This window comes from Mesoplodon bidens, assembly GCF_964165515.1.
Source record: "Mesoplodon bidens genome assembly, chromosome: 2".
NCBI lineage: Eukaryota > Metazoa > Chordata > Mammalia > Artiodactyla > Ziphiidae > Mesoplodon > Mesoplodon bidens.
This window is the reverse complement of record NC_138177.1, coordinates 15,358,703-15,381,881: the sequence shown is the minus strand read 5'-3', so window position 1 is coordinate 15,381,881 and position 23,179 is coordinate 15,358,703. Positions and strand designations below refer to the sequence as shown.

At 40.2% G+C, this 23,179-nt stretch overlaps 1 protein-coding gene across 3 annotated transcripts in view; it reads left to right on the top strand.

Annotated features, from left to right (window-relative positions):
* ESRRG (estrogen related receptor gamma) overlaps positions 1–23,179 on the top strand; it is a gene marked incomplete at both ends in the record, with an annotated part of 217,045 nt that overhangs the window by 57,204 nt on the left and 136,662 nt on the right. For 2 of the 3 annotated variants that reach the window (XM_081225320.1, XM_081225319.1), the window contains one exon: positions 10,350–10,466. The exons of the other annotated variant lie outside the window; for it this stretch is intronic. In XM_081225320.1, coding sequence (XP_081081446.1) covers positions 10,350–10,466 — 117 coding nt within the window. The remainder of the gene's footprint in view (positions 1–10,349; positions 10,467–23,179) is intronic. 3 annotated transcript variants of the gene reach the window in all.

Genomic DNA, 23,179 nt, shown 5'->3' with positions numbered 1-23,179 from the left:
GCTTGTTTTGACTTGTTTAAGGTAGAAGGAAAATCTCAAGATTGGCATGAAGTCAAATTCCTCTTTGAGTCATTTGTTTTTGTCACACAGGGTAGGATCCTAATGCCTCCACACTTGTCATATGGACTTACTGTACCATTTGGTAATTGCCACTGCAAAATGCACACATTGAAACTTTCTATCCAAATGGAGTGGATGCATTAGACTTAATTAGCATTTCTTCCTTTCACCAAGAGTATTATGTTAACAGAGCTTCTTCTTTTTTTTTTTAATTGTATGTTTAAAGAGACACAGGCAGACTCATATCAAGGCTGTTTAAAATTTCTAAGTAGAGAAAGAACACATAAGGATTGGAGTTGGATACTGAGCACAGCGCATTTGGGGAGTTACGGTTAGCTCAGATATAACACCTTTCAGGTGGCCGTGGTCGTTTTTGAGCTCTTTTATGAAGACTGTGACACGATCCCTATACCATAGGAGCTTAAAGGCAAAGATGAGTGGCTGCACACATCATCTAGGGGAAGTTTTCTACACTGCAAAAGAGCAGTAGCCCTTTCCAAGAAGATGTCATTGTCAAAGCTAAAAACATTAAATTTCTGCATACCTTGATGAGAGAGATTTGTATTCTCCATCATTTTCATCAATAAGTATTTTTGATTGTATACTGTTATTCCCTTTTCAATGCATTTCAAAGCACACCCTGCCGATTCTGGATTCTGAGTTTTTTTCCTATCATGAACAATAGCTTTGTTTGGGGATCTATAAAATGCATGTGTACAACCTGACACCTGTTGCTTTGGTGATACGGTTTGTTTGGTTTCTGTGGACTTAAACCGGTCACAAACTATAGTGGTACAGAGACAGGTTGAGGGATTTCTTTTGGAGGTGTTGAGGAATTCCATTTTCCAAGAGCAACCCTATCCTCTCCCACAGCTGGTCTTGCACCACAAGTCTGACAACAGCAAATGACAATGCCAAGATCCACCCCATCCTACCACATTCCCAGGCATCAAAATTTCCTTTCCAACCAGCAACAGTAGCAACAACGGCAGCTACACAAAGCACCCTCTCAGGAGATAAGAATTTCATTTTTCATTTCTGTTCTAAACAACACTCAATTAATTTCTTTTGAAGATTAGAGTCAGGCGACATTGCATCCTAGTTAAGAGGAGAGACTTGGATCCAGAGTGGCTGAGTTTCAATCCTAGCTCTGGTGCTTGTAAGCTGTATAATTCTGGGTGTGTTACCTCTTCTCTCTGTGTCTTAATTCTCTCATCTGCAAAATGGGGGTTCATAGATGTAGAGCACATAGAAGAGCGCTCCGTACTCTCAGTGTTTATTAAAGATGTTGGTATGTAAGTTTTAACAGGTGCATTGAAAGAGCATTGGACTGGTTGTCAGGAATTTGAGTTTTAGTCTCTTTTCTGCAATTAACTAGCACTTATCCTTGTAAGGAAGGTTGAGTGATCATAGATAAGTCAGTACCCATTCACCTCTTTCAGGTCGACATAAAACCAGGAGCCTGAACCTACTGGAATTTGGGATTTGTTCCAAGTCTAATAGCCTAAAAATCTGTGTTGCTTTATGACAAATGATATAATATTGGTGGGCTGCTATCAGTTATGCTCTGTCTAATTGACTGTACGTAGTTTATTTTTATGCGTACTTTGGAGCTAAACATTAAAATGAAGGAATGAGAAATAGGATCAGTAAAAATCAAGTGGACGGGTAATGAAACATTCTGCTGGGGACTCCAGGGGAGTCAGTCCCTGCCCTCAAGGAATGGACAGTTGTACAGTTGGGACAAGAGGTGGGCAATTCACTAGACACATGTAATAAAGTGCCTTAAAGGCTAAGAGAAAGGTTCACTTGAAGATAAGTGCGAGATGAACTAGTTATACCCATACGGACCCCTGGACCCCAGTCCTGTGGGCCCTGGGAGAGCTTCATTGAAGAAATGATAGAAGAAGCACATCTAGGACCAGCAGGAAAGACAATGCTGCTTTCTAGAAACTGGGAGTAATTCAGTGTGGGTGTCAGACAAGGGGGTGGACTTGGGATAGGGGTAGGGATTGACCTGGAACTGCGGCAAGAGATAAGGCTGGGGTGAGATTTTGAAGAGCTTTGCAAATGCTTTGCCCTCAATGATAATCAGATTACACCCAGTGATGGGCAGTTTACGAGCTCCAGGGAAGTGACAGGAAATGTTCACGAGGAGAGGTGGTTGATGTCTTGGAAATTCACTTTGTAGACAATTTGGTGCTTTAAAAAATGACTTGAGTTATTACACGTCTTCCTCTCCTCCTGTTATCTGTAAAATATAGCTGTGTACACGAGAGTTGTTGGCAAGACACAATCCTCTCTCCAGTTCTCTGGGTGAATGGCGTATTCATTCTCACACTCTTGCATAAATCTGCAGAAGGCTGTTTCTATACTATTCCCAAACTCCAGGCTTAGATCTTTGAGTCAAAGTATTTCATAATGTTTCATAATCGATGAAAATCTTACAGTGTTTCTTCCGTTCTCAGAAGGGAGAACAAAACTGTATATGATTTTAATACCTCTATTCCATGTAATGCTTACAATGTCATAAAGCAGGAGTGATGATTCCTCTTTGGTACGTAAGCAAACTGAGAGTATGAAGGTGAAGTGACCAGTTTGAGTTCTGACAGCTAAGAAAGGGCAGAGCTGGAATTTGAACCGAGATCCATCGTTTCCTTTCTCCTTCCCTCACTTATTCGTCCTCAGATGTTTTCCTGACCCATATGCAAGGCAGTATGCTAAGGATGGATATACAAGGGCATACAAGAACTTTTCCCCATCTTCTCTTTGGGATGAACATTTACAGTGCTCAGTGTTAACAGCTGTGCAATTAAAGCAATAAAGGAGTGGCCATGTTTACAAGTTTGGGGGAAACTGAGGCAGGGTATGTCTTGTTTAAATTGGAAAAAAATTAAGGCTCAATAATTCCTCCCCATTTTACAGCGTTGTTTTCCTACTAAATCATTGTTCACTGAATACAATGGGGAAATATAATCTTGTGATTAGATACATGTATTTGCATGGAGGTAGTCAATGCTGGTACCCACTGTAGGCTCAATGGCCCTCCCAACACAGATGGCTGGAGGATGAAACCAGAGTCTGTGGTTTAGTCTCCAGTCACTAGGATTTATAAACCTGCCGGCTTGGGGAATTCCCTGGCGGTCCAGTGGTTAGGACTCTGAGCTTTCACTGCGGGGGCCAGGGTTCAATCCCTGGTCAGGGAACTAAGATCCCACAAGCTGTGCAGCACGGCCAAAAAATAAAAAAATAAATAAATAAATAAACCTGCCTGCTTGTGGGGTTTTTCCTGATCTTTTTCCATTAAAGGCAAAGCATCATCCATCCACTCCCATTTGGGAGCAAGGCCTGATCTTCACTGTGAAAAGGCAGTCATTTGTGCCCACATACTTTTAGGGCTCTTGTAAATTACATTTGTGATGATCAGAATTTAATCCAGTAGAACCTTAAAGAACCAAATATCAAATGACCTTTTCTAGACCCGCCTGTCTCCCACCTCATTTTGTAGAGGGTTAGAGGGGCAGCAAAAAGACGAAGAATATGAGGCTCTGGCATAACCCTGTGTATGAAATTGCTTTGCTAAGAGCCAGATGTGACTGTTAACCAGATGTGGCCCTCTTCCCCGCCCCCCTCTATCTGCCACGTCTTATACCTCGCAAGTGGATGGGGTCCCCTTGGTTGCCTGGGGCTGCCATTCCTTGTCGTAGTCTGGGGGCATACTCATTGAGAACTTGAGGCAGATTCTTGAAATATCTTCAGTGATGGCAGTTCTTTGACCTTTGAGGGGAGATTTAACATTTCGTAATAGACAACCGTCGTTCCGCATCATGTCTTGTATTTGGCCAGTCAAATATTTTGGGTGAATATGAGCAAAGTGTCATTTGATTCCTTCCCCTTTCTGCTTTATAGCTTTGAAATTATTCTAGTGGCAGTTTAAAGGAAGTTTCAAAAAGTATTCAGAGCAGTCTTCTGGGAACAGATATAGCGTCCCTAAGTAACTTATTTTGAAGTCTAACTTCGGGTGCATTCTTTGAAAATAAAATAGCGTTCTTTACTTAAATATGCATTGATAGAATTTTGACTTTTTTTTGCCACAGGTATGTAATGAGTTATTATCCCACATTATATAATCCCAGCTATAGATACTGTTATTTTCTATTTCAGGTAGAATGAGGAGAAAGGAGCTAGAAACAAAGGAGCTTTAAACACAAAAAAAGAAAAGGAAAGAAAGGGAAGTTGTATCACTGTATGGAAAAACCTTTACTACCATACAGTAAAGAGAGGGTTTTCCTTCTTTCTTTTTTCTGCTTTTGGACACTTAAAAATGCTACAGATTATTGCCTTCACATTTTTAATGCTCTGTAATTATGTACTGAGGCAAATCCCATTATTTTTAAATCACTTAATGTTGGAAAACAAATGGATAAACCCCACTTGGAGTGCCCTGTGGGTCATCTCAAGCCATTTGGTTCTGTTAATAAAATTAAAACAATTGGGGGAAATATACAGATGCTTTCAAATTGGCTTTACAATTATGATGTCTGTATGTATGAAAAAGAGGACAGCTCTTGGGAACTACATAAAGCCCAATGCTTCATTACTATGTGCAAGAGATGTGAGTCGGAAGTAGAGATTTGACATATATTTTTATTTTGAGATGCCGTGCTAATTTACATCATTCAGCCCTTTCACTGCTAAACTCTAAAAGTCCATTAAGTGACTGAAAGGAATATACAAATTATCCACTGGCACTCCAGGCTGAAGTTTTACATACACCCTGTTATTCTATCCGCCAGCTAGCTGCAAGATTCTATTAAGCAGTAAGTGAGAAGATTATATTGCCTGCAAACTGATTGTACAAAAGACTCTGCAATAAGTCATCAGAGCCCAGGACCTTCTGAAAAGACGCCAAGAGATATTATAAATTGCTCTATCATGATTGTCAGCCTGGTTAAAAAACCCAGAGCTTCCACGTGGATCTGGTTCCCTCTGAAGCTGAGCTTATTCTCCCAGCTATTGACAAAACTGGGAAAATTCCAGTCGTGTCATCCATGGCAGCCCAGTTCAGTCCCTGGTGCCTTATAACAAACGTGGCCCAGAAAATAGCGAGCTATAATCCAAGAAAACTCCATGTCTGAAATGAGAATTCTAGGCTGTGAATAATAACTTCTGCATTCCCCTGAATGACTGTCCAGTGTTAACATTCCAGAGGCCGGCAGTTGCTACTGGAAATATCTTTGTCTTGTTTCCTCTTGGTGAATCGAAGGAAAAACAAGTGCCCCATCGAGATCATAGGGTCTATTGGGAGTAGTGTCTTAGAGCCATTATCAAAATAGATGTAACTGTGTTGCCTAGGTGCTTGGGGCAGCATATTTTTAGGATAAAATGCTTTCTTCATTGAACAGAAAAAGCACCAGGGAAGGTTTTTCAAGGGCAGAATCTTTGTAGACTCTGACATGAATCAAAGACTGTTGGGTGGGTGATCACAGCCAACAACAATGAACTAAGGAACTCAGTGGGAGGGCTTGGAAATTAGAGAGGTTTTCCTCCATCCAAGAAGTTCTTTAGAATGATGTTGATTTGTTTTTCAAGGTATAAACCAGTGTTACTTAGTGAAATCAAGGTTATCATCCATATATGTCAAGACAAATTTATTGAAACAGAACATTTGGCTGAAGGATGTCAGATTCATCGTAAACCATGTCTATATACTTAGCTGAAAATCTATCATTTATGAAAATACTCAGGACCAGTGTATTTTCTTTCCATTCACAGTGAAATTTTTATAAGAATGTGGTGTTTTTTTCTATAGCTTGGGGAAGATTCCTTTACCCCAATGTAGTCATTTATTCATTTTTCACAGCACAGTTCAATCATTTGCTCCTGTGTGAAGGATTCACTGAGTTTCCAAAGCACAATCTCAGCAGCTGTGGGGCTGCATCCGTGTACACGGGTGTCTGGTGCTGACTTGAATCCAGAGCCGTTGCAGCGCACACTCAGTTGTATTGTGATTTGTGGACATGGCTTGTCTCCTCTGTAAAGCTGTAGATTCCTTAAGAGCCAGGGACTTCCTCTTTCTTTCCTAGCCCTGCACATGTACAAAATGGTAGGCTTATTGATAAGCGTTGAGGATTCAGCTATAAATGAGACAGAACTCTGCCCCCAAGAGCTCATCCTAAGGCACTATTAAAAATTCTTCTGCCTTTACATTTCTCTTTGTCCTTGAAGAATTATAGAATGTAGTGGTTAGAAAGGGAAACTGGAATCCTTCTTTATATGTGATCTAAAACTCTCATATGGCAATTTGACAATTTCCCTTCTGTTTCTGAAGAAATATAAAAATCTTTAGACAGTCATTCAGAGAAGGGGCATCTATAGATTCAGCTGCTATAATTGAATCACTCCTGAGTGTTTTCTGCAACGTGGCTCCAATTCGTAGGGCACCCATTTTGTAAATAATAGTGTTATGATAAGATAAACATTAAATAGCTCTCTTAGTGCCACCTCTCTGTATTTTCATATTTTGTATTATTTTTCTTCTCATTTATATCAAGATGTACTTTTATTTCCTTTAAAACTTCTTACAGTTTTGTTTTGTTTTGTTTTTTCTCTTTTCACGCTTAACTCCCCAGAAACCTTTGTATTTTTCTATTTTCTCCTTGATAAGCTCTCCTGGTTTTGCCATGGATTTCCATTTTTTGTCAAAGGTATTTTTGTAAGGTTTTGAAAAATTAACTAGATTTTCTTCTACTTTTTTTTTTTTATTATTTGATTTGTGGAATGGTTTTCCTAGTGTTCTTCACTTTGCTTCCTAATGGGCCATCTAGCTCCCTTGACCTTGTGGACAGTACTATGTGACAGCATCATAATTGATGTTCAGAAAACTGACCTTGAGATACCAAAAACTATCACGTAATTTAAAATCTATTATTTTACTTATATACTACTTTCGGGTGGAGGATTTCTATTCTGCATCAGCAGTAATCCTTGCCTCCAGGGTCTTACCATCTAATGGATAATATGCACGTGAAAAGGTATAAAAGAATCTGGCACGCCTGTATATGATGAGACTACCCGAGAAGATATGAGAACCAAGAAATCATTTTCTGCTAGGGCGGTTTGAGAAGTTTTCATGAAAGATTTGAATGGAATTTGAGTTGAACGTTGAGCCTTGGAAGTAATTTTAAGAAGAAAAGAGGGACAAAGATAGATCATCCTCAGAGGGACGTCTGAAGGACACAGCAAAAACTGAATAAATCAGATTGGTGCATCAGGAAGTTCATATAAGGTAATCATTGTAATGTTGCTGGAAAAGTGGATGAGAGTCACATGGGGCAGGGATTTTGTTGGCTAGGTGAATATTTTATGTTTATTCCAGAGGCCATAGGAATCTATTGATTTTTTTTTTTTTGCGGTACGCGGGCCTCTCACTGTTGTGGCCTCTACCGTTGCGGAGCACAGGCTCAGCAGCCATGGCTCACGGGCCCAGCCACTCCGCAGCACGTGGGATCTTCCCAGACCAGGGCACGAACCTGCGTCCCCTGCATCGGCAGTTGGACTCTCAACCACTGCGCCACCAGGGAAGCCCTCTATTAATTTTTTTTAAAGTTGAGTTAACGACATGATCAAAGCTGTCATAGTAAGAGGAATATGATCGTGGTATGCAGTGTGGATTAGAGGGGAACAAGACGGAGGCAAAATGCCCAGTTAGGATATAACTACCATAGTCCAGGTGTGAACTCACACAGGCCTCATTTAGGGGCCTGTCAGAAGGGCCTTGTTGCGAAGGATGAGGATATAATTTTCAAAGAAGAAGAGGAACTAGTTTGAAAAGAAAGGTGATTATTTTGTGTGTGTGTGTGATGCTGGGTCATCCCAGTAGAAGTTGCCAGCACTGGGTTAAAAGGGATGGGGCAGGGGAACTTGGGCTCATGCCTTGATACTAGAAAGTGAACGAATGAGGACTTCGTATTGGCTTTTGAGGAACAAAGAAAGGGAAGTAACGCTGTTCGGAAAACATTTTTTTCCCCCTTTCTAACTAGTCATTGTTCCGCTCTTCCTAAGAAAGCAGAGGCTTGGGTTTCTTTTTAAATAAGTGTAAGGAGAGCCATGTAGAATGGACGGATCTGGTCGTAGAATACTAATTAACCCCGAGAAAATGACTAGCAACCCTCTCTTGATGCAAAATAAATTTTCAGTGAAAAATCATGCATCTAAAGTTCAGATTCTAAATCCTTTTATTCTCAGCCGTGACCCAGCCCGTTTGGTTCCTTTGACTTATCCTTGGTTTTCTGTGAGTGTAATAATACAGTAACACAGTAATATCTCTGAGGAAGGTGATGGTGCGTGCTTCTGTTGATGCAATTAATATTACTCTTAATATTTCACCTATTATGTTAAAAAGTAGTTGCTTTTATTATTATAAATGCCCTGAATTAGAATGCTAATTTAGTCAATTTTGATAGGATTATCTTAAATTATAATGCACAGGCTTTTTGTTGTTGTTGTTGAAGTCATGCATACTTAACCAGTTCTCCGTAGTTCTGAGTGGTTAGGTATTACTTCCTGTTGAACTAGCAGTTGCTGAGTAGTTGAGTCTTCCTACAATCCTGCAATCCACTAATGTGATATTTAATGAGGAGACATCAGTCTGGAGAAAGGTAGTCAATATAAATCAGTGTTTACAAAGTGTGATTAACTCTGAAATATTTCATCAATGCTGTGGTCCCAGGCAGACTCTATGCTAATTACTAGAATCTGTGCATGTTTCAGGGGACTTGGATGGACCCTGGGTATTGCAAACATGGAGCAGCAAAATTGCAATTATGCTCGGACCATCTCTGATGACAATTTATGCATTTGGTGTGATGACCTCCCCCTTCCCAAGAGGGCAATAAACAGAATGCATTTTCATTAAGATACTAATGCACTTAATCACAAGGGGAAAGGGTTAGGAAGTAACGAAAGACCTTCAAGCACTACGTGACAGAGCTGATAGGGGAGAGAGGCCTTATTTTAAAGGCAGCTTCTCTACAAAGCTGTAGGCAGCCCCAGAGCACTTCCCACACATAGTCTTTGGCACTAATTGAAAAATTGCAAGTTAAAGTTTGGGTCTTCTGGTGACATCCTTATCACTTCAGATGTGTTGTTACTAACGTAAATGATGTAGACTGTAATATTAAAAATATAATTTCATAGCAGTTTATTTTTATTTATAACACTTCCATGCAGCTTGAGTGTTTGGAATTCATTATGCAAGTAATTTAATAAACATGATGATGATGATGGTGATGATGGTGGTCATGATGGTTGTAATGAAGATAGTGATGATGGTGGTGATGGTGGTGATGGTGATGATGATGGTAATGGTGGTGGTGATGGTGATGATGGTAATGATGGTGGTGATGATGATGATGGTATGATGGTGGTGATGGTGATGATGATGGTGGTGATGGTGGTGATGGTGATGATGGTGATCATCATCATCGGTAAACATTTTCCAAGAGTAAAATTGTATTGTAAGGCTCTGGTAAGTGATGAAGCGAGAACCATGTAACTTCAGTCCCTGCCCTCAAGGAGCTTACTGTGCAGTCCCAAATTAGCCTGCTGATCATTTTTCACAGGGAGATTTGTACTGTTCAGTGTCAGAGAGACAAAAAGTCTGATGCATCAGGGCATTAGTAACCAAAAGAAATCCAGGATGGATGATACTGTAATTTTTTTTTTTTTTTTTTTTTTGTGGTACACGGGCTTCTCACTGTTGTGGCCTCTCCCGTTGCGGAGCACAGGCTCCGGACGCACAGGCTCAGCGGCCATGGCTCATAGGCCCAGCTGCTCCGCAGCATGTGGGATCTTCCCAGACCGGGGCACGAACCCGTGTCCCCTGCATCGGCAGGCAGACTCTCAACCACTGCGCCACCAGGGAAGCCCTGTAATATGGTTTTAATGTTGGTGTTTTTCTGGAAATAATCCTCTGGGAAATTTCTTTTGGATCCTCAAATTCTGGAAGACTGCTACTTTATATGAGTGGATGAAGCATAATTTTAAAGGCTGATTTTAAGCTTAATCTTTTGAAGAACTTCACCATGTATCTTCTCATTGTTTGGTGCATCTTCAGTGGTTATAGCGAGCATCTGGCTTCATGATATTTGTGACATCCTCATGGCTCCCATTGACTTTTTTTTGAGGGAGGACGGCAGGTGTAGCGGAGTTGGTGTTGCCTTGGGGATGCTAGGATTGCCTGGGTCTTGCCAATCTAACAGCTTCTTTTCTTAAACTCTGTGTTTTAGGTAATATAGAATATAGCTGCCCTGCCACGAATGAATGTGAAATCACAAAGCGCAGACGTAAATCCTGCCAGGCTTGCCGCTTCATGAAGTGTTTAAAAGTGGGCATGCTCAAAGAAGGTAAGGCTGTGTGCTAGTGCTCCTGTACTAAAGTATGGGGGTGCGGGATATACAGGGAATTACAGAAGTCTTAGAGAAACCAGGCAACTCTGGGGTCACAGTAAGTATCCTGAATCTGATAGCAGAATACTCCTCCTTTAAACCTGGATTTGCTGATACCTCGTGGCTAACTGCTTGACATCAACAGGAAGGGACAGGGTAGGACACATCTGATGTGTAGCTAAACCCACCAGGTATGCTTGGCAGTTCAGGTTCTTTTCATCTTTACAATTTGCAGAAGGCAAAGGATGAAGGATAGCCAAGAGGCTACTGTCATTGTCTTTTTGCTTTCTTTTCGCTACTAGGTCTACAGAGAGATCCCCCCCATCTTTACTGAGGTTTAACTGACAAATAAAAATTGTGTACTTTTAAGGTAGATGACCTGTATTTCATTAATATATATTTTGAAATAATTGCCACAATCAAGGTAATTAACACATCCATCACTTCATATGGGTACCGTTTTCTTTCTTTCTTTTTTAAAAAATGATCTTAGGTTTAAAGTACTCTTTAATCTTTTCTAATCTTATCTTTGGGACTTATCTTCTATTATAAAGAGTTTGTAACAATGGTATTAAAATTGTTGCTTTCAGTTGGGGATAACAACAACAAACACAAAATAAGAACAATGAGCATGTATCCCGTGCTAAACGAATTGCCTAAGTTCACACAGCAGATGAGGGTAGAGCCAGGAACTGAACCCAAATAGATTCTAGAATTCACTCAAGTCCCCCAACCAAATCAAAGTTCCTGAAATCTTTGTATATTTCAGTATGTCTAGTGAAACTAACATTTTAGCTTGGAGATGGAGAGAAATTGTTCTTTTCTGTGGGAGGCCTAGGTTTAGTTTTGGGTTTGTTTTTAATATATTTCTGTATATGTATGTGCTTTGTAGATGTGCATCTTATATACTGCATTTAGGTTTTACTGTTTCCTTCTCTTCAGAAAATTTGCCAGAGTTTAAAATCAATATGATAATTTTATACAGTAACAAAATGGAAATATGGTCATTGAAGTTTGAAAGAAGATGAGGTAAATTAAATATTTAAATGTACTGTTTCTATTGAGTCATAGACTGTATCTTGTTCCTGGGGTCGGCCTTATGAGTTTGTATAATTTGTTGTTACTGAAGATCAACTATTTTTTTTACAGGCTTTTTTTTTTTTTTTAGTAACTTTATTTATTTATTTTTGGTTGCATTGTGGTGCGCGGGCCTCTCATTGTGGCGGCTTCTCTTGTTGTGGAGCACAGGCCCTAGGCGCATGGGCTTCAGTCACTGTGGCTCACGGGCTCTAGAGCACAGGCTCAGTAGTTGTGGCGCATGGGCTGAGTTGCTCCGCGGCATGTGGGAATCTTCCCGGACCAGGGCTCGAATCCGTGTTCCCTGAACTGGCAGGCGGATTCCTAACCACTGCACCACCAGGGAAGTCCTGAGATCACCTACTTTTTAACTTCAAAATCCAAGTAGATCCAAGTAGTTATTCCTCATGAGTGAACCAGAGCTTCAATTAGGTATGGCATCACCAGATCTCATAATGTTTCCTGGCTTGTTCTTATTCCAAGATTTTTACTGTGAACAACGTCATAGGAAGATGAATGACGCAGATTATATTTGGGTACGTGGAATTCATGCTATTTTTCTCTTGTCCACTAAGAATTAACTCCTCCACTGACTAGGAACTAAGAAGATTCTCCCAAAGTCTTCTCATCCTCAACTTGAAAAATAATTGTAAACAAGCGTGTAACTTTATCATGAAAGCCTTATGGAAAGAGGACCAAGATATTTTGCCAAGTAAAAAAATAAAATAGAAAACAGATTGCCTGCAGCAACATGGATGGACCTAGAGATTATCATACTAAGTGAAGTAAGTCAGAGAGAGAAAGACAAAAATCATATGATATATCACTTATATGTGGAATCTAATAAAATGACACAAAGGAACTTATTTACAAAACAGAAACAGACTCACAGACACAGAAAACAAAACCTGTGGTTACCAAAGGGGCAATTGAGGGGGGAGGGATAAATTAGGAGTTTGAGATTAACAGATACACACTACTATATATAAAATAGATAAACAACAAGGACCTACTCTATAGCACAGGGAACTATATTCAATATCTTGTAATAGCCTATAATAGAAAAGAATCCAAAAAAGATATATATATATATATATGTGTGTGTGTGTATGTGTGTGTGTGTGTGTATGTATATATATCTATATATCTATATATATCTGAATTACTTTGCTGTACACCTGAAACTAACACAACATTAAAAATCAACTTTAATTCAATAATTAAAAAAAGAAAACAGGGCCTCCCTGGTGGCGCAGTGGTTGAGAGTCCGCCTGCCGATGCAGGGGATACGGGTTCGTGCCCCGGTCTGGGAGGATCCCATATGCCGCGGAGCGGCTGGGCCCGTGAGCCATGGCCTCTGGGCCTGCGCGTCCGGAGCCTGTGCTCCGCAACGGGAGAGGCCACAACAGTGAGAGGCCCGCATACCGCAAAAAGAAAAAAAAAAAAAAAAAAAAAAAAAAAGAAAACAAATTGCCTAGTAGGATGATTCAATTTACATATAAATATATTTTATATAAAATATGCTTATATTAAATTTATATTAAATGAAAATTTTATACAAATTTGTACTGTAATAATTTATATTAATACACGTACATTATGATGGTATATGCATGGAGAAACAGAAGGAAGGATAAAGATTGGTACCAGTGTTAACACTAGTGAAAAAAAATCAGGGTAGGGAGTACTTTTCTTGTTTACTCTATGGCTTTTGGCACTGTTAGGATTTTTCCACAGTGAACATGTTTTGCATTTATAATCCATTTCCTAAATATTTATTAAGTTCCTCTCATGTGCCAAGCACTATTCTAGGCTCCAGTGATGCCACAGTGAAAACGACAGATATGGTTTCTCTTGCTAAAAGAAAGCTTATGTGGAAGATACTAAAAGGATAACAATTTTAACAAAGGAAAACATGAATAATAATCCAACGAGGGCTTCCCTGGTGGCACAGTGGTTGAGAGTCCGCCTGCCAATGCAGGGGACATGGGTTCGTGCCCCGGTCCGGGAAGATCCCACATGCCACGGAGCAGCTGGGCCCGTGAGCCGTGGCTGCTGAGCCTGTGCGTTCAGAGCCTGTGCTCCACAACAGGAGAGGCCACAACAGTGAGAGGCCCGTGTAACACAAATAATAATAATAATAATCCAATGATAACAACCCAACCCATAGGACAAACAGTTTTCCTCTGAGTTAGGACAGTGGTGATAGCTGACTTTCTTGTGGTGGAAACATTACCTTAGTAATTGCCTTAAACCCCATAGCAGAGTAGCAAACAAAACATATTTCAGAGTGTAACAAGTGATTGACAATCATATTTTTGGTCTTAATTATCTTTATATTGCCACTTAGTTGAGCTATAGAGACTCAAACCAAACTTCAAACCAAACTTACGCTCATTTGAAAAGGCTTAATTTAGAGTTTGGACTTGAGGAATCATTATTTTCCAAAGGCAAATCATTGTTTTAAAAATGTTGAAAAAGTAATGTATCAATTAACACTTTGAATGGGTGTGTCCTAGATTTGGATTTTATTGTCGAAAACTAAAATACATGGAGATACGCCTCCATGTCCAGGTAAATAGGATTTTTTTGACCAGTTTGATTTTACTGCTACAGTGTACTCACCTATTTGCCCTTCCAGGTTTAAGGAGGAAGTAGAAAACATATTTTCCTCTAAATAATTTTCCCCATTGTGTTTTCAAGCAGGAACAATCTTGAAGGGTGGTTAGAGTGACTGAAAAGGTGTGAACTGTGTTTAATTAAACATTGTTGGTGAAAGTAAATAGGACAGGCGCTTATCTATAATTCACACCTCTTCAGTTGCTGTTATCAAGCCTTTAGAGGGACTGTTTTCAAGGGAATTGCTGCTGTTGCTGATATACTCAAAAAATAATTTATTTTCCTTTATTTCCTGTGCCCACTTTGGTGGAAAAATATCTCTAAGCCCCTTCCCCCAAATAGAAAGGAGATGATAGTTATGAGTAAATATGAAATACTTTTTCTTCTGTCCTTAAAAAAATACAGTGAAATATTGCATTACACCCTGCATATAAATGCATGGTTATGTTTGGCCATCTCCTTGGCTCAAGGCTTACCTTCTCAGCCTGGAGAGAATGATACTGTCTTAAATGTATCTTTATGGATGGAGAGGGGTTTCAGTCCCATGCAGTATGTCAGAGATCATGATGTTGTAAATCTATTCCAGTGTAAACCTGTTCAATTCGATTACTGGTCCGTAATAATATTTGTCTCTACAACCCCTGTGTTGGCCACAGCAGTCCATACAGGCTGATGGCCCAGCAGGTCGGGAAATTGACAGACCAAATCTATTTAAACAGAAGACAACATGAGTTCTAGAATCTGAAATGAAATCAGATTTCAACAGCTTTGATGGGAATCTTCTTTCCTTTCACAGGTATTTTTATTCACCTAGCCATGTGCATCTTAGATAAAATGCTGCTTGAGGGAAATGAAGATGTTTTCATTAAATAGGGCGTTTATAGAAAGATGAGACTTTTACTCTTTTAAAAATAATTCTTGGTTTTACTGACTGGCATTTTTACTAATGATGTGAGATACAAAATGGAAGTGGTGGCTTAGTGGGTAAACAAGCCCAGTTATATCACAGTGTGTGTAATTAAATTCCTATAAGACGTGGCTTCTCATTAGTCAGCACCAGAATCATATCCAGATGAACCATGTTTGGTTTTAATATTAGAATTTTTGAATCAAAAAATTGTTACCAGTGGAAGCAACGAAACAGTTGTGTGGGGAAAACAACAAAATGCAGCAGCCTAAAACTGTGAGAAGTACAGTTAAAAAAAATGGTACTCTGTTCAAATCCAAGTTGTTGCACCATTCCGCATCCTGAAAAATCCCCTTTGCTTTTCCTGGGCTCTACTTTCTGCCAAGCCTCACGAATGATGGGCCAGCATTATACCATACTGTATGTCAGAGAAAACCCATCTATTACAAGATATCTGGTCTCAACATTCCCTTTTCATTTTTTTCTGGCATTGTTTATTTGAAGGAAAAAACAAGAACTAATCAACGTGCACCTATAAATCTAGTCAAGATTTATTTTTATTTTGATACTTCTCCTTAGTTATTTAAAGGCTCTTGTAGGACATACTGGTTCTTTTTTCTCTCTGTCAGTCAAACAGACATTTTATGAAAGCAATAATTATTTTATTTACGTATAGAATTCACAGATCAGAAGATGGAAGAAAGGCTTTTTGCTCTTTATTGGCGTGATGGGTTTCACCTTGGCAACTCAAGTAGTTTTCTTTGACTCTTGCACATGGGAGCAAGAGATGCACATTTGTGTGCAGTATTCTATTCCCCAGCCAGGCCAGCCTGCATGCCGTAGTACAGATGAATCCAGGCAGCCTGGCAGACTGGTTTCGTTATTTCATGCCAAGAAATTGTACTTTTCACTTTGCCTTTAAAAAGATGGTTACTTAACCCTTCTAATCATCACTGTCATCATTTGCAAAATGGTAGTGGCAATGGTAGTATTTGCAAATAAAATGTTGCTGTGAATAGCCAATAAGATACTGCAGGTTAGGTGCTCAGCATCCCATGTGACCCAGAGCAAGGACCAGATCAAGGCTAGCTATTGTTGCTGGAGATGGTAGGGGTCAAGCTTTAAGGCTAGGTGGATCTAGGTTCAAGCCCTGTCTCTGTCTCCTCCTGGACCTGGGACAAGGTATATGACCTCTAGGACTCACTTGCTTCAACCTATTTATTTATAAATATGGAACTTAATCCTTTGTCTACCAAAGAAAATGGACAAATCACACACCGTTTCAAACAAGAAGAAATATAAGAATTCTACTAACCTCATAGGTACATTAGAAGAAATATAAGAATTCTACTAACTTCACAGGGACATTAAATTTTACTGAGGTAACTTTGATATCAGACCATCGTGGATAAAAAATCAGAGGAGAGAAAGAAGTTTTAGCACACCTCCATAAATATTAACTGAGCTTCTCCCATGTGTCTGGCAAAACATTGTGCTTTGGCTTTTAATTCTGATTTTCCACAACCTTGCATTGTGATTTTAAGCAAGTCCATTCAAGGCTGCCTTCATTTCCGTATGTGCCGGGGAGCAGTTAGACTACTTTCTTTCTCATCTCTTCCATTCTAAAATTCTATAAGTTTTGTTAAAAATGACATAATGTCTCTAGAAACATAGTACCAATATATGACACAAAGATACTTATAATTATTACTGCTGCTGACTATATACATATGTTTGAAAATTCAATAAGAACTATGATTCGATAGACATGGCTAGTGAATTGTGCTACTTTGTAAATTTTGTCTTAACTGAACAATTCTTTGGATGCTTTCCATCTTTCTAGAAAAGCAGGAGGTATGTTATTTTTGTCAAAGTTAGTAGAAGTGAGTTGAAGGAACAGTAGAACAATTAATAGGTATTTAAATACTTAGGACTTGAAGTCTTGATCATGTATTTTTGTAGTGTTTGAAAAACTTTTCCTCTTTATTTCCTCACAGCCCCTACCATCTCTTGTCAATAAATTGAAGTGCAGTCAGCAGAGTTTTATTTCTGTGGGCGTCTAAAGGCTCGTCACAGGTTGCCGTGTTGCTACTGGTCAGATATATTTGAAGTTTTGTTGTTAGATTTTTCAAATAAAAACATTGCCATAAGTGGGAAAGGAGAAGAGTGAGTTTATATAATTTTAAGTGCCTTCTGAATACTTCCTTTGGGGGAAAATGAGTCATTAAAACAAACAAGACACATAACTATGTTATGTGTTTTGTTGATAACCATATTTACCTTTCATATCTGATTTGACATCTTTAAAGTAAGTTTCTATTACAGAGGTGCTCAGTATTTTCCTCCACTTTTTAAAAGTCTAAAAAATAGAAGGATGAAGATTCTAGGCTGGCAATTTACAAGATATGGTATAATCATGAGTCTTCCTATTCAGGGTAAAGTCAAAGCAGTGGTTGGGAATCAGCATTTGAAATAAGTTATTCAATGTGGAAAGGCACAGGATATTACGGTTTTATTATCACCTTAAAACCTCACTGAGAGGAAAATAGTGGGACCCTGAGTGTCAGATTCTCATTAATCAGATGAGGAACTCCAGGTTCAGAGAGTTTTAGTAACTTACCCAAGGTCCCACTGCAGATCAGTGGGAGTGAGATGAAAGTCAGGTATGTCATGCTCTCAGGCCCCTCCTGTAGCTCTATCAAGCCATGTTGCAGGCTTGGCCCAAAAAGGGGTCTTTCCTGCTCCAGCTGTGGGTCGATTGCCCACCATCTCAGTACAGCAGGCCAGTCGTGGCCCGAAATATTCATTTAAGGATGGAGAAAATGGGAAACAGTGCTGGCAGTCCCAGGAAGCAGCAGAACGTGTGGGTTTAACAAGGGGTTTGTGCCTAAGATACATGCATAAAGGGCATTCATAAGGAAGGGGCTTTTCCTTAGGATTCTGAATGGGGAAACCAGACTTTTCACCTGGGGTTTAATGAGGCCACTGAAGACAGAGATAATGGTGGGGATCGGCCCAGGAAAGTTCTTTACAGGATAACTGAGCAGCTAGAATATTGGGCATAGAGTGAGTTGGAGAAGGCATTGTGTATCAGGAGCTGTGGAGGTGAGAATGGCAAGGTTAAAGATGCTGCATAGAGGGACTTCCCTGGTGGTGCAGTGGTTACGAATCTGCCTGCCAATGCAGGGGACACAGGTTTGAGCCCTGGTCCGGGAGGTCCCACATGCCACGGAACAACTAAGCCTATGCGCCACAACTACTGAGCCTGTGCTCTAGAGCCCGCGAGCCACAACTACTGAGCCCCCCATGTACCACAACTACTGAAGCCCACATGCCTAGAGCCTGTGCTCCGCAACAGGAGAAGCCCCTGCTCACCGCAACTAGAGAAAGCCTGCACACAGCAACGAAGACCCAATGCAGCCAAAAATAAAATTAATTAATTAATTTTTAAAAAGATACTGCATAGAACAATGCATTCAGGTCCGTTCATTTTGGTCAAGCTGAGTTAGTGTCTGTTTCTAGATAGGTCCCTGGGAAAGAAATTAACCTGAAAAAGTGTGAAGATCTAGAATGATCTTTCATTTTCATTTCTTGGTTCTCTAGTACCTTAAAAGGCTCATGCCATCTATGCCCTGCTTAAATCTTTTGGCTTGCCAAATCATTTAAAATCCATCAAGCGTCGCCAGTCTGTGTAGAATGGAAGGCCCTCATCTTTTGGTCTGTCTCATCGATCAATAAGACCTACCTCATATTTAGGAAATCTTTGAGTGGAAAAAATGAAAGGAGCACAGAGGATTCCTCCACAGTAGAGGATTCTTTGTCCAGAGACCCTATTTATTCTGAGCTATCTTATCCTAATCCATAGTGTATACTTCCTATTTCTACTGTTTAGTTTGGAGAAGGCATTGTGTGTGTGTGTGTGTGTACATATATACATACATATGAGACACAGCACAGATTATGCATTTGTTCATTTAGCTGCCATTACATCTCTCCAATCAGTTGTCTTGAGCCCCCAGGTTATAAAGAAAAATTATCCCAGAACTGTTTTGCTGCAACTACAGCTTGTGTTTTGTTTTATATATGGCAATGGGAACTCAGAGTCTTCTGGGTTTACCCTATCAGCAGAAGCAGCAAAGAGCAACTTACTTATCTAATTACCCTTCTGTTTCATATCTTCCAGTTTAATAAAATGTTCATTTAAAAGCTGTTAGCATTTTTCCAGGTAGATTCTCTTTAAAAAATACAAAAACTACTCAGCCCATTTATTAACAGATTTGTTTTTGCTTACTTAAAGAACCTGCTTAGTGCAATTTATCCTAGCAAAATATCTTTTGTAAAAACCTCTGAAGAAGACATTGCCAAGGTGAATTTTTTTTTTCCCCAAGTCTAATATCATTATGCTACCAAGTCGAAAACAGAAATTATTGGTAGGGAAATTTGGGTTCCTACTGCCTTCAAAAAGGAGAACAAAGAAAAGGAGAAAGCTTTAATGGTATTCAAGGAATATATTTCTCTGTTAGATGACAGTTAATAGAACTGCACTGACCTCACTGGTATTTCTTGCACTCTCTGTTGTAATATTATCCTAAGAAGCTCCCTCATTAATGCAGAGTATTAAGCAAAACTCCCAAGTTATAATGTAAGCAATAGCAAAAAGCACCGTTTTCGTGAGCTCTGTCTTGACATTAAGCTGTTGGGAATATACTTAAGGTGCCACGAAAACTTATTTCGTGTACAGGTACTGCACTACCAGATGGTGACTTCTGGGTGTTTTTTTTTTTTTTTTATCATGCTTTGTTGGTATGAAAGCCTGAATAGTCTTGAAATGAATAGCAAAGATTTTGAGGGTAAGAGTAATAACACTTATTCGTGAGAGCTCAATGTGTATTAGGCTATGTACTATGTGCTTTAGTTGGATTTTTAGTTTTTTTGTTAAGCCTTACAGTGACCTCCAGAGGTGGGTATTTCCCCATTTCACAGAGGAAAGAAAAGCTTAGAGAGATTATGTTACTTGCCAGAGTTCTCACAATGCATGATGGAGTCTGGATTTTACAGCAGGCATTCTGGCTCTACTGCTTATGCTCTGTATTTGTTTAATACAGTAGGAATATTCTACTATATATTTAGCTTGGGATTCTTCAGTGGCTATGGGTATTATGAGATACTGAGCTCTTAAAAGATTACTTAAATAAACCAGTTTTTTTCCGAACCAGGGCTCACTTGATTGCTTTGAGTTCTTCACTTCATGTCCGGAAATAGAATGAACTGTGTCGAAAGGCAGTAAGTTTCCCATCACATGAGAGATGATGTAGGGAACAATTTCAAGTGTCACGTGGGGATTAGACTAGCAGATCTTTCATGGTGACTTCCCACCATGAGATTCTTGAGATCTCAACATAAACTTTGGAATAACTTGCCAGTTATAAACCGTGTGAATAAACATCAGTAACACTTAAGCTGTTCAATTCCTGGGAACCCGACTTCGGGGGTCTCTGTGTCAAGCAGTGTGTGACATCTTATTTAAATCCCAATTGGAGCAGAGAGGAACGTTTTGTTTTGGGACATAGTTTTACTCTCTGGCTCCAGTTTTTAGTTAAGTGAAGTTCAGAACCAAATTCCTTATAAGTTTGTAGAGAGCAGTGAATCTGAGTCACTGACTTTGAGTACCATCTGCCTCAGTTGTTTTGAGGATGTGGCCATAGTAGACCACTGGGATATTACAATCTTATCTGTCTTATAAATGGGGAAAATTGCAATACTAATGTTTTAAAGATTTGTCCATGATTCTGTATCTAACCCATGCGAGTCTTAGTCTGTCACATATTTCCTGTGGACCTTTGGTTCTCTGGAACCATTTTATATTTATATATTTTTCGAAAATAACAGTTACATTAGAAATGAAGTGGAGAGATTCTCTCGTGTGAACTTACCAAACGCAGCCCTGAGAATTCTTTGAACTGAATACATCTACCCTCGCTGGCCGCCTTAGCGTGAGAGAGGACAGAAAGATTGCAATTATAAGGAATGGTTCTCTTAGCTCCCTTCCTCGTGCTTTAATGGGAATACTATTAATAGTTAATCATTTATTTGATTGTCCTCATTTTTCATTTCCATTTGTGAATTTGAAATAGAAAGCCAGCATTTATCTAATATGCTACCAATTTTTATTCCTTTTGGATTATTAAAAATCCCCAATGGATTTTGCCCCAACGGGGAAAGAACCTGCTTCAACATTTGCTGTTGCGCTACAAGTCTAGTGACAGCATGGTAAGTGGGGAGGGGAGGTCCCCACCATATAGGACTCTGTTGGATGTGGAATTTTTCCCCCCCAGCCTCCAGACAACAGATTTTTGTTCCTTTTCACCAATACCTGCATATATCAACGTGGCCCTGTTGTTTATTACATTGTGCTTAAATTTAATGTAAAGGAATTCTGGTATATATTTGAATAAGGCCCGTTTGCTCCATGGTTTTATTTCCTTTGGGCACCATTCCTAACGTGTCAGTTACCGTACTTGCTGAGGCTACGCAGAATTCTGCTCCCTCTGTGTTAGCCAAGGCGTCAGACAAGATTTCGTTCACTTTGAAGTCTCCCTCTAAAGAAAGCGAGCACTGGCTATTTCTTGAGAGATTGTTCTGGAGTTTTGCGTCTCTCTGTCTTAGTAGGTTGTCGAGCCACCAACCAGCTTCCCTGAGGCAAGCTGTCTGCAAAAGAATAAGCCAGCTGGCTTGGCCAAGGTTGATCAATGATGAGCGGCAGGCTGGGTTCCAGGTTCACAAAAGCCACTCAGTGGAGAGTAGGTCAGCGGCTTCCCCAAAGCCAATTAGCTGGCAGAAGTCTGGGGTGCCTGGTGCTAGCCAAATTCCCTGAGCCTGATGGTACTGGTGGGGAGTCCATCCTTGGGCTTCCTGGCAAACCAGACTTAAGTGAATGGCAGATTGTGCTGTTTGAGAGCCAGTGTGGCTTTGTGGCCACGAGAACAAATATCAGGGCCCTGCCACTCCCACCCAACCTTCCCCGGGCAGACAGCACAGCCCAGGCGCCTTTGAAGCTGCTTCCCAGGTGCGATGGAGTTCAGCTGAGTATCCACATCCTCATGTTGTTTTTTACCCGACTTCAGCTTATACACTTTTTAATATTGACGTGACTGTGAATCATGCCATTAAAAGAGAAGCACATGGAAATGATTTTGGAAGCAGGAATCTTTATAGAGAACTTTGACAGGAGTGTTAAGATTTCCACTCTTAAAGCCCCAATTGTGGGCTTCCCTGGTGGCGCAGTGGTTGAGAGTCCACCTGCCGATGCAGGGGACACGGGTTCGTGCCCCGGTCCGGGAAGATCCCACATGCCACGGAGCGGCTGGGCCCGTGAGCCATGACCGCTGAGCCTGCGCGTCTGGAGCCTGTGCTCCGCGACGGGAGAGGCCACAACAGTGAGAGGCCCACGTACCGCAAAAAAAAAAAAAAAGCCCCAATTGTAAGAGCCCCTGCTTCTACACGGCGGTTGGGATATCATGGGCCCGATGTCAGAACCCAAAGGGAGGGTTTCTTAGAGATTGCCCTTGGGTTAACCTGTCTCTCCAAAAATGATGTGTAGCTAAAGTCATAAGTCTTTCCCTATTTTTCTCAACGATTACATTTTCAACTGTGAGTCTTTTCTACATAGGCTGCGTAGTCCTAGTTTTAGGTGCCTGGACTGTTTGATTCGCATTTTTTAGGTATATTTGGGATGTGGGAAATTGAAGGAGTAGACTTTGTAAGAATGAGATCATTTACATTACCTTGTTTCACTTACCATGTGTTTCTGCTTAGCGCTGTATGAATTTCCGGTTCTGTTTCTCAGTTCCAGCCAGCACGTTACCCACTTAGGGAGTGAAGTTCATGTTGCCTGGCCTGCCTCTCAGTTCTCAGCTACAAGTGTTTGCCTTGTGGCCTCCTGAGCCCTTATTTGGTGGCTTCTCTATGTCCAGTTAATTTCCCCCAATTAAGCTTTTCCCTCATACCTAACTTTTTGGGGGTATACAACTTCCTCTTCCTTCCTCTGCCCTCCCCCCGCCCTACCTTT